Source organism: Sinocyclocheilus rhinocerous, unplaced genomic scaffold (assembly GCF_001515625.1).
Source record: "Sinocyclocheilus rhinocerous isolate Xijiao unplaced genomic scaffold, SAMN03320098_v1.1 scaffold1069, whole genome shotgun sequence".
NCBI lineage: Eukaryota > Metazoa > Chordata > Actinopteri > Cypriniformes > Cyprinidae > Sinocyclocheilus > Sinocyclocheilus rhinocerous.
In genome coordinates, this window is record NW_015635541.1 from 2,363,698 (window position 1) to 2,376,018 (window position 12,321).

Here is a 12,321-nt window from a genome sequence, read left to right on the forward strand (position 1 = left end):
TTTTTTTTACTCTAAAACATGAAATGTGGAGTTATCTGCTTTTGCCAAAAAACGACTGTCGGAGTTATCTGCTCTTGCTATAAAACAAACTTTTAAGATGTAAAAAAAAAAAACATGCTTTCAATGAACTTTAATTTTGTAAATTACCTGTATTTTTTAAAGTTATTATTACTTAATCAAAACAACCCAACTGCAGTTTGATTGATATTACTTGGAATGCGCAATAAAAAAACGTGATTTCATTTTTTTGGAGCAAAAATGGAGCAAATTAACTCTTCATATATTTATTTTATTTTGCACAAAACTGGTGTATTGTTTTAAAATTCAGTTGTGCGGGCAACTTTTATTGTTCTTTTATAGTGCCTTTTGGAGTTTGACAGCCCAAGCTCACTGTGTATGGAAAAAATCTGTATAATAATAAAAAATTATAATAATAAAAATAAAATGTGTTTCATAGATACAATAAAAGCATACGGGTTTGGAAAGACATACTGGGTGGGGAGATAACTAAGTTTTTATTCCCTTAAAAGTAGCATGTTGTCCTATTGTAGTTTTTATTTATTTATTTTTTTCAAAATGAGTGATTGAGATGGATTTATCCATTTCAAACAGGGTGCCTCTCTCAGTATAAAATTAAAATTGATATTCTGTTCAGGTTCAGTTGCTGTTTACTGTCTCATTCTAGAATTAAACCACCCATAGCTGCTAAAACAAATAGCATGTTCCTGTGATAGAAAGCAAAGCAAATTACATTGTCCACCCCCATGACTCAGCCATTTATTTTCATACCGTGTCCGGCTGTTTTGTTCGCGATTCCATTAAGAGATACTGTTTTATGCATTCCAAGTTGCCTTTGCGGTCACGGATATACTGGAGTCCACTGCGAACTTGACATTGACTTCTTCTCTGAGCATCAGTGTTCAGAACACGCCGTCTGTCTGGACCAACAGCACAACTACACCTGCCACTGCATGCTGGGATATGAGGGAACGTTCTGTGAGCTTGAGACAGATGAATGCAAAAGTGCACCATGCGCCAACGGTGCCACTTGCATTGATTTGGTGGCAGGTTACCAATGCCTGTGTGCTCCAGGATTTAAGGGTAAGCTAAATGTTTTACTCAGCGGTACTACTGAGGCGGGAAACCATCTCTGGGCATTTGACAGGCATTGACTTTCAAAATCTAACATGGTTGAATTCCTCAAGATTAAAAAAAAAATGTGGCCATTTAGCCTAATTGTTTAAAATTATTGAAATTAAAATCTTTATAATTCATTTTTTTAAATATTTATATGAGCTTGCATTTATTTAGGCTTCTTTCTAATTCTTAATGGCCACTTATTAATTCTCAATAGAGCAATGATTACGATTTTTCTAATTGAATACCTTGTTTTACTTGGAAATATGTTACATTACGGAAGTAAAACATGTCGCAAATAGTTATTTATATTGACTTCAAAACATGGTCACAGAAGTATAACATGATATGATACAGGCATCTTGTTATCTATTTGTCTGTGTTAATGCAGGTCGAACATGCTCCGAGAATATGAATGAGTGCTGGTCCAGACCTTGCCTTAATGGGGGCACCTGCATTGATCTGGTCAATGACTACATTTGTATCTGTCTACTCGGTAAGTAAAGTCCAGCACTCTGTTCCAAAACAACAGATACATCCTGAGCCGAAAGCAGTTGTGGTACACCATATATGATTTAAAGAACCTGATATATAGTAAACACTATGTTGAAAAATGTCATTGTTCTTGGGAAGGAGCCACGGGTCCATATAGGTAATTATTCCCCAGGAACCATTTAGACTTTAGTGAAGATCTTATCTCCACAGCTCACATGCATCTGTAGATGTGAACCGTTATTGGGTCCCAAGAAACATGTCTTGTGTGACTCATGCTCCCTGTTTTCTAGATAATCTATCAGCCCAAGTGGAAGAGAATCCATCAGTGTAAATTTTCTAGTGTTTATTAAAACGGCCTCTCTTTAATTCTCTTAAACATGATGGTGACAGAAAACAGAACTCCATCTTGTCAGGACCGGTCTCATTAGAGGGCACGATACTTACGGGAGATGGTGTGGTGTTGGAGGCCTTGATTAGGTTAGAACCTTAAAAATTCATTTAGATTATGGAATTCAACATTCAAGATTGAATCTCAAAATAATAAGTGATGGGAAGCCATTTTCGAGGTCCTGTTCTCAGGAAACAGTGCCTGAAAATTTCAGCATTTCATTTTAAAGGGTTACTGTTGCTCTTTCCAGAATCTTATTTTCCCACCTTAGGCCTAAAGTACCATGGCTGTAACTATTATATTATATTATATTATATTATATTATATTATATTATTGTGTATAATACATTATATATGTGTGTGTGTGTGTGTGTGTGTATACTGTATAAAATGAATTTTATATATGTAGTTATAAATTACATTTTTATAAACAAATTAAAAACTAACAATCCTATTGGTTAACGTTTCATTTTATTTTAATATTTATTAAGTGTGACAAATATCATATCATATGAGCGTAGAATATGATGTACATTGTCTCAGGGCTCTACGCTTACTTTTCTTTTTAGGAGCACTTGTGCTCCTAACTTAAAAAATTTAGGAGCACGTTCAAAATTTTAGGAGCACCTTCTAATCAATAATGCAAAATTTTATCAAATCAATCACAAGTATGATGATGATTTGGTCAGTCGCACTGGTGCTCCTAAAAAAAATTTCATAGTCGCATGCAGTAGTTTTCAATCGCAAATGCGACTGAAATGGTCGCACTGTAGAGCCCTGTTGTCTGCAATATGTATTTCTTTATATTAGCACTAGGTCATCACACAGAAATCACACTGTTTCCTGAGAATATGCCAGAACTTAATATAACACAAATCACTGTAAAATTTTAAGGAGTTCCATAACAAAGAACAATGAATTACAAAACAGTGCTGCTCGATGCGATTTAGTAAAAACCTTAACATAAATGCAGATTATAAGATGTGCCATGCTCTCAATTATGTACATTTTTTTTAATGTCAGTCCTGTCTACTGGGCCGTTGATGTGCAACAGGTTGGGTGAACTGAGTGGGCTTCCTGGCAAGAATGGAGCCGGTTTTAGTCTCTGCATCCTCCTACAAAGCTGACAAGTATGCATATTGCATATCAGGAAATGATGGAAAATAAGTGCAGTCTCAATAATCCCTCGGCAAGTGTTTGAATCATAGCCCTCAGGAAAATAAATGGATATAAGCTGCCACCATGCTGTGGATATGAATGATTTCTAGACAAGGGGTAGTCATGAGAGTATGGTGATTTGATGACGTTATTTGATGGTAAGGGTTACTCACAGTACCAAGAACAACTTCAGATGCACATAATGACAGATTCTATTCCAACCAACATTTTCTGTAAGGACACACAAGGATCCTGTTCATGATACTACAGTGTGATCATACCAAAGTGTCGTTTGCATGATTTTCTGAACCATTACTCTCAGCATTTTCTCATGCATTAGTGAATAGCTGGCATTATTATCGCCTTGTTCTTGAATGCACTACATATAAAACATTGAATAACCGCCTGCTAGCTGGATGTTTTCCGTTTTCTTCTTTCTGTTAAGCCTATTTGTGATTTAATTTTATAAGTTTATAGCTTTATATATGGAAATATTCATGTTCATATAATTTTTGTGTGTCTCTTCTCTGAATGCAGTGTGACATTTTATTACTGGCATCCTCTGTGAACTGCAATGTCAGGTCTTTTGTTTAATTATTTCGCATCTATATTCTCTTGGCATGTCGGCTCGTCCCTGAGAATGAACGTGTTCTCATTACCCTCACGGTTCAGAAGACCAATAAATACAAATACCTGTTCTTATAATCCTTCAGCAGACCTGTGTGTATGGAGCTATGCTTGTAATTATATTTTAATGGGCTTTGTCATCCAGTGTGGCTTAAAATGTGGGTCTTTCAGAACACTGGCTTGATAGGTGAGTTGCTTGTAGACTATATACTGAATTATTTTGTAAACCGCATTTCAAGTCACTGAAACGTGTTCTTTCTTATATTGTCGTTAAATACCAAGGAAGTTCATCTTAAAGGTACATAATGTAGCATTTTTAAATATGCATAATGTGAGTATTTTTGTGCTTTAATTTTCCAGCAAAAAAAGTATTAAAAATTGCCTTTAAGGGAACAACAATCTGACTCTGAGACAGTACCATCAATTACACCCATCATGGTACACCCAATTGACCCTTTAACATCAGTCTGAAATGTTTGTTTTTTGATGAACTTTCTATTCATCAAAGTAATTATATCAAGGTGTTCACACAAATAATAAACCGTTTTCAACATTGATAGTAACTAGATGAATAAAGTTTGATGTCAAACTTTAAAGTTGGCTTGAAAAACCCAGGCCAGAAAGGTTGAAAACATTGTAATAGCTTTAAGTAGTTCTACAGTTTAAAGTTTTAATGTTTTAAAGGCAATATAAGATAGATAGATAGATAGATAGAGCATTATTAGCATGTTACTAGCATGATTCTAGCATGATTAGCAAGTTACTAGCATGTTACTAGCATGGTTAGCAAGTTAATAGCATGATTCTAGCATTATTAGCATGTTACTAGCGTGTTGCTAGCATGTTTCTAACATGATTAGCATGTTGTTAGCATGATTCTAGCATGATTAGTGTGTTATTAGCATGTTGTTAGCATGATTAGCAAGTTACTAGCATGTTACTAGCATGGTTAACAAGTTACTAGCATGATTAACATGTTGTTAGCATGTTTAGCATGTTTAGCATGTTGTTAGCATGATTAGCAAGTTACAAGCATGTTGTTAGCATTATTAGCAAGTTACTAACATGATTCTAGTATTATTAGCAAGTTACTAGCATTTTGCTAGCATGTTTCTAGCATTATTAACATGTTACTAACATGTTGTTAGCATGATTAGCATGTTAATAGCATGTTGCTTGCATGTTTCTAGCTTGATACTAGCATGTTGTTAGCATTATTAGCATGTTACTAACATGTTGCTAGCATGTTTCTAGCATGATTAGCATGGTACTAGCATTTTGTTAACATTATTAGCATGGTGATAGCACATTTCTAACATGATTAGCATGTTACTAGCATGTTGTTAGCATGTTTCTATGCTAATCCAGCTAAAACCAGTTGATTCAGTAAAAACACAGCTAAAAACCAGCTAAGACCAGACTGACCTGCTAAAAAAAATGGCCAAAACCACTTTAAAACCAGCTTGGGAAACTAGCCAAAGCAGTCAATCAGCTTAGGCTGGTTTTAGCTGGGGGTTTTTTTCAGTAGGGAGTTGTTAAGCTTTGCTATAGCAATAGACAGCTTAAATACACCATAAGTCTTATTGTATAGAAGTTTACACTCCCTCAATGAAAGTCTATGGGATAGAATCAGAATCAGAATCAGAATGAGCTTTATTGCCAGGTATGTTTACACATACGAGGAATTTGTTTTCGTGACAGAAGCTTCCACAGTGTAACAGAATGACAGTGACAGAACAAAAAAACACAGATAATAAAAAAAATAATAAAATAAAAATAGAACAAGTAAATAAGGAATAAAAATATATAAATATATATATATATATATATATATATATAGTTTCAGCTTTTTAATCAAATAAATGCAGTTTTATTGAGCAGAAGAGACTTCTTTTGTGTCCTTACTCTCCAACAGAATTGCAAAGTCTACATGAATCATTTTTATTTTTCAGTGAAGCTGACAGACCTACCAATTCATGTTTAAACTTACCAGCAATACTTGTGAGAGAGGACATTCTAGGAAAGTGCGGTCGATAAACTTGCATGCCCATGCCACTGTGCACAACTCAGCAGATATGCATGGAATGTGCATTATTATTATTTTTATTTTTTATTTTATTTAGGTTTTTGGAATGAAACACTAATGAGTATGAGGACATGGACACAGTATGGCAGTACTTGCATGCCTAGAACTAACTTGTCATTCTTTTTATTTGGCCCTCCAGTGGATTTTAGTACTCAGAATGTGGAAGAAGCTGGTGGAGACTGCAGTCTTGAGCTGTTCGAAGAGAAGACACTAGTGGAGGTGATTTATTGTGAGATTTGGTTGTGCACCTAGTGTTGAGAATATCATTTTTTCAAAAGTGAAAATCTAAATTTGCTTCTTTTTTAAAGCTCTATCTCACTGGCTGCAGCAGAACAGGTGGTGGGCTGCAAATGACTCGTGGGCTGTAGCTTGGACACCCTTGAGGTAGGCTTTTCGAAAAAGAAAAAAAAAAAAGTAGGTATTTTTTGAGTGTGTCGTGGTACTTGGGTGCTTTGTGGGAGTGAGAATAGCTCACAGCCATGGAATGTATCAGAAATCCCATTTGGAAAAGGCAGCACTGTATGTGTGACATTCCTTCATGCTACATTAACTTCTCGGTGAATTGCACGCACAATTGGTTGTTAAATACCGCTTACGTGGTTTGGCAGAAGTGCTGGCTGTCCATTAATGACTCTTTTCCAAACATGTGGCAGTTGAAGAGATTGTTAGGTTGATTTATGCATTCGCACGCTTAGGATTTATAATGATTTTCAGAACACTGACAGTGGATCTTGTACCTGTGATAGTGCTTGTCTTTTTTGATCTAGTCCAACTTCACTTCAGATGAGTCATGAGTTAGGATTCAAGTAGGAGAAACCCAAGCTAGACCATCAGCACAGAAGGGTACATTTTACCTGCAGTGTTTCTGTCAGACCCTCACGGTGTGTTCATTTTCCCATTTCCTCCCCTTTGATAACGATTGGATGCATAAGAACATAATAAGATGGCCAATGTGCTGGAGCTGAATTTAAGATATTGACACTCATTGCCAGGGGAGGTTATTAAGACTGTAATTTGTTTAATTATTGGCACCATGCATCAGTTGGCCTCGTTTCCAGCAGGTATTGATCAAATATTAGTTACTGTATGTTGGTGTGTTTTATTTATAGCAAAGGTTATCGACATGCTCGTCTATCAGCTGCGTGTGGACAATGTATCTGCACCAGCAGACAAATGTGATATAGATCAGCACAACAGGGCTTTATGTGCAGATTCAGTCTATTAGCATACAAGCCAGCAGGTAGTCTGCCAGAGGAATCGATGGCTTCATAAATCTGAGTCAGAAAGGGCGTCTTCTGCATACAAAACATATAAAAGCCATTAACATCCTCTGGAAATGTGCCGTTTTACAGCTCTACTAACAAGCTTTAAGAAATTTGTCAAAGTGCTACCTAAAATGGGAGAAGTGTAATATTTTTCAGTTTGGCATTGCTTTAGAAAAAAGCGAAATGCAGCTCTGGGAGTCTTAATCTGTCCTGATTTCAGGCTTCTGAGGGAAGGTTTGCTCAAGGGACCTGGACCTTGCTGAACTACAGCCGAGCCAGAAACACGATGAAATGTGAAGAAGCAGAGAATAGAAAGAATATCACCTGCGTATGTGAGGAAGGTCAGTTTAGATGTTCAGAACAATACCTTGTCATGATTCTATTTTATTATATACTATTAGCATGTTATTATTATATTATATTACACTACCATTTGGAAGTTTGGGCTCAGAAAGATTTTTACAGTAAAAGCAGTAATATTTTGATAATCATTTTCTATTTTAATATTTTAAGTGTAGTATTTTTGTGATGCGAAGCTGAAATTTCAGCAGTCATTACTGCAGTCTTCAGTATCTCATGATCCTTCAGAAATCATTCCGTATGCTGATTTGGTACACAAGAAACATTTCTTCTTATCAGTGTTGAAAACAGTTTTTGTGTGTTGAAAATTTAAAAGGACAGCGTTTAATGCATCCTTACTAAATAAAAGTTCATTCAAAAATATATTGCATTATACTGTATTATTCATTGCATATTTGTTGAAAAATCCCTTAAACAAGGATCATTTTAAACGTTCATTTTGGTATATGAGCATTGATTAGACATTACAAAAAGTCGGTTTAGAAGTCTGTTTATCGTTTCTTTTTTTCATATCATTGAACATCATTGGCTTTCATTTGACGGGAAGTCATTTTGTAATAGAGTTTGTCAGTCTGTCTGAGGCAGATTAGGGGCTGTTCACACAGGAGGCATTTTTGCATTCTGTCTGCACTTTTTTTCTTCTTCTGTTGGTCTGTGTGCGCCTATGTGAGAGATTGAATTCTTTGGACACTCGGTCTAGCTGTTTTTCTACCTGGTACATTTAAATTACATACGCACTGTGATTAAAGCACAGTAGTTGGGTTCCAGAATTCTTCTTCAAAAACCATTTTGTGGTAACAAACCTTTCAACACCGATTTACATTTTGTAGAAGTGAAAAATTTCAACTTTTCAACTTAAAAAAAATCATGTTTAATTTCACTTTGGGGTACTAATATACACCCTTTAAGGAGAGATAAGGTACCAAGATGTACATCTGATGGTACTGTCCCAATGACAAGTTAAAGTACATTTTGTACAAGATGTACTTGATAATATCAAAGATAGTGAACAAGACTGCGAACTTAACATTTTTAAAGCTAAAAGTAAACAAATCTGAGAAAAAAGAAAAAAAAAACACTGACAAAATATGTAATAATTTCAATCATCTCAAAGCTGGTTTGTTGAAGGCTTGGAAATCTTCATGAATTTTTAAAAAGCTTATGGGGAAAATAAATAGTAGGGCTGCACGATAAATCGCATGCGATATTTAATGCGCATGGAGATTTACCGCTGATTACAGAACAGCTTTACTGACAAGATGCGCGTTAAATATCGCATGCGATTTATCGTGCAGCCCTAATAAATAGGATAAAATACTTCCAGTAGGTACTAAAAAACGAAACCTTCACTGTTGCGCTCTGTATGCTGCGTTCTTGGTATGAATGTTTTTATAAATGCCATTTACCAGATAGGAAATTATTAGAAGCCGTTGTCAGAATCTCCCAACCTCCTTTATATTAATGGCAAAAGTTTCAAACACATTATATCTCTTGACTGTCTGAGCTGCCTACACCACAGTGGTGCTTTCTACAAGTGCCAGAGATTAAAGAGCTGAGATACCTTGCATCATTATTCTACACAGCAAGTGAGGATTTCATTTGTGGCTGATGATTTTACAACGTTTAATACTACTATATCAGTAAGCACATCTTCATTAGTCTACCTCCACTTATTCCTGACATGTCTAAATGAGAGATTGCCAGTGATGTCCTATGCTAATGAGAAGCTCATACATACTTGTTCAAGGATGTTTTTCATAGATGTAAAGTGGAATCACTTTATTATTTATTACAACTTATGCAACGTATGTACGAGGATACGTCGTTTACGTTCAGATCAAAGCATAAACAATGTAAACAACGTATCTGTGTACATACGTTGCAAAGGTTGTTTAGGTATGTGATACTCTCCAAAATGGCGCTATAAGGTGACACGAAGGAGACGAATTGTTGAATAAAGTCATTATTTTTGTTTTCTTTGTGCACAGAAAGCATTCTCGTAGCTTCATAAAATTATAGTTGAACCACTGATGTCACATGGATCATTTTAATGATGTCCTTACTACGTTTCTGAGCCTTGATCGTGTTAGGATCCTTGCTGTCTATGGGAGAGTCAGAGAGCTTTCGAAATTCATCAAAGATATCTTAAGTTGTGTTTCGAAGATGAACGAAGGTCTTACAGGTTTGGAATGACATAAGGGAGAGTAAAGCCCCGTTCACGCGAAGAACGATAACTATAAAGATAACGACATTAGCGCCCACACCAGCGGACTGTTTATTCTAAGCGCACGCTCACCTGCCGCCTTAAATTCTCGAGCTCGTTACAGCAGGATGGATTCTGATTGGGTGTCAATGTTTTTATCTTTCATCAGCTGGAAAAAATCGTTCTGAAAGTGATTCCAATGATATCGTTTCTCTGTGCCTTTATTGTTACAGTTGTGGTGTGGACTCTGCTATTCTTTAATATTGAGAACGATTTTTAGAACTATATCTTTATCGTTATCTATATAGTTATCGTGCTTTGGTGTGAACGGGCCTTAATTAATGACAGAATTTCCATTTTTGGGTAAACTATCCTTTAAAAGGACTTTGAAAGAGCATCTCAAATCAGTTGTATTGTCCTTTCCCTACATTAAATCAGATGGCTTTCCAGAGAAACCATCTACCCTCATCTGCAAAAGCGTAATCCTGAGGGTGAACCTTCTTACACACTGTGTATCTAAAACACACTGACAATAATGAAGGGTCCCTCTGGCTGTTCAGTAATCCCTCGTATTGCTTCCAGAGCTGCGGTGACAGCATTGTTAGGTGGCTCAGTCACTACAGATCTCTAGGTGGAACTGACAAAGTCCACCCTGTATTACATGCTGGGTCTCCTGCAGAGCTCTAATGGGATCACATACAGGAAGGTTTTTAACCATGAGCACTCTCTGTCTGACTTGCTAATGGTTGTTGCTATGGGTTTCCGAGGCAGAGCACACCATTATGGTTGTGCTAGATATCAAGTGTGTTACATTTGGTTTAATGCTAGTGTTTATTTACTTACAGCTAGCAATAGTGATGACTTTCTGGGTCCCTCTGGCTGTTCAGTAATCCCTCGTATTGCTTCCAGAGCTGCAGCATTGTTAGGTTGCTCAGTCACTACAGATCTCTAGGTGGAACTGACAAAGTCCTCCCTGTATTACATGCTGGGTCTCCTGCAGAGCTCTAATGGGATCACATACAGGAAGGTTTTTAACCATGAGCACTCTCTGTCTGACTTGCTAATGGTTGTTGCTATGGGTTTCCGAGGCAGAGCACACCATTATGGTTGTGCTAGATATCAAGTGTGTTACATTTGGTTTAATGCTAGTGTTTATTTACTTACAGCTAGCAATAGTGATGACTTTCTGTGTAGCACACCGCTCTTGTTTTTGTTGCAAAAAAACCAACAAATGTGTAAATCTATTGAAATTTATATTGTTTTATATTGTTTATCATTTCAGTTAAAGTTTTTCATATATACACATATGCTGTATTTATTTAACCAAATATACAGTAAAAAAAATTATCTATTATCTATTTTTATATTTTATAATGTCATTTATTCCTTGGCAAAGCAAAATTTTCAGCATCCATTTCCCTTTCTGAAATCATTCAAACATGCTAATTTGGTGTTCAAAAAACAGCCGAGAAAAAAAAATGTAGTGACCCCAAACTTTTAAACTATAGTGTTTTTGGTTTATTTTGATGCATGAAAATGACATTATTCATGATTTATCTAATGAATATTCATGTGTTAAACCTTTGCCATTTTGTGACCTGTCCAGCCCCCTAAATTGTCCGCACCATTTTTTTTAGAACAAAGTGACACTTATGGACTTACAATTTGTTTGATTAGCAGTCCTGATAATGCCATTTTCTTATCCAGACATGGATGGATGAAAATACAAAATTTGGAAAGGTAGCCTAATCTACTGATTAGCACAAATATCCTGATAAGAGTCACTGTGTGATAGATTTTAGATGGCCATTGTTTGTATCTGTTTATGGGGTCCAATCTGAATGCATGTGTATCAGTGTGAAGATGATTTTGCTTTGATCTGGGCTGTGCCTGGATTTGTCACTGGCTTGCTTAATGCAATAAATCAGAGAGGCAATGACTGCCTCTTATTAAACATGATTAAATGATCCAGTGGGTTGAGTCCGTGTGTGCCCGCGGAGCTTTCAGAATCAATAACAACCCTGTAAAGCTTCTTTTGAGTGGAAAACAAAGTCCTACAAATCCTAATTGCCTGTGGGATTAAACTAACCAAGGGGACTGTAGTAATGACTCTGTTCTGCTGTGCACGCTTTGGCAGCCATCAATGTGAGATAAATCAAAAGAGATATAAATCAGATTCTGCTAGAACATAACTGTGGAGAGCACAATATGTACAGGTGACTCTTAATGTGATGTCCAATGCAATGCATTTCTCTTTTTTTTCTTTCTTTTTTGTGCTCCGATGAGATGCAGTGCCGTTTCTGGTCCATAAATTCAATTAAATCTAGCCCCATTTTACATTTGGCTCTTGGCTGTTATGGTGCAGATCCAGTTGTGGTGTCATAAAAGTGCTGTTGAAGTGAAGACGATTAAACATTTCATTTGCACAATGAGTCATTTGCACAATTGCACTGCCGCATTTCTCTTGTCACATAACGCTGACTTTAATGAAGCCCTCTTTGTGGCGAAAGAAGGTTCTTCAGATTATAAAAAGGTAAGAAATCGATGGTTCTTTAAAGAACCTTTTACTGAATGGTTCTTTGTAGAACCAAAAATGGTTCTT

The 12,321-nt window shown here is 36.2% G+C and overlaps 1 protein-coding gene across 1 annotated transcript in view; it reads left to right on the plus strand.

Moving 5' to 3' along the window:
* Positions 1–12,321, plus strand: part of LOC107747288 (neurogenic locus notch homolog protein 1-like) — a 150,291-nt gene that overhangs the window by 34,720 nt on the left and 103,250 nt on the right. The window contains 2 exon segments of the mRNA XM_016561757.1: positions 848–1,101; positions 1,529–1,633. Of these exon segments, the coding sequence (XP_016417243.1) occupies positions 848–1,101; positions 1,529–1,633 (359 nt within the window).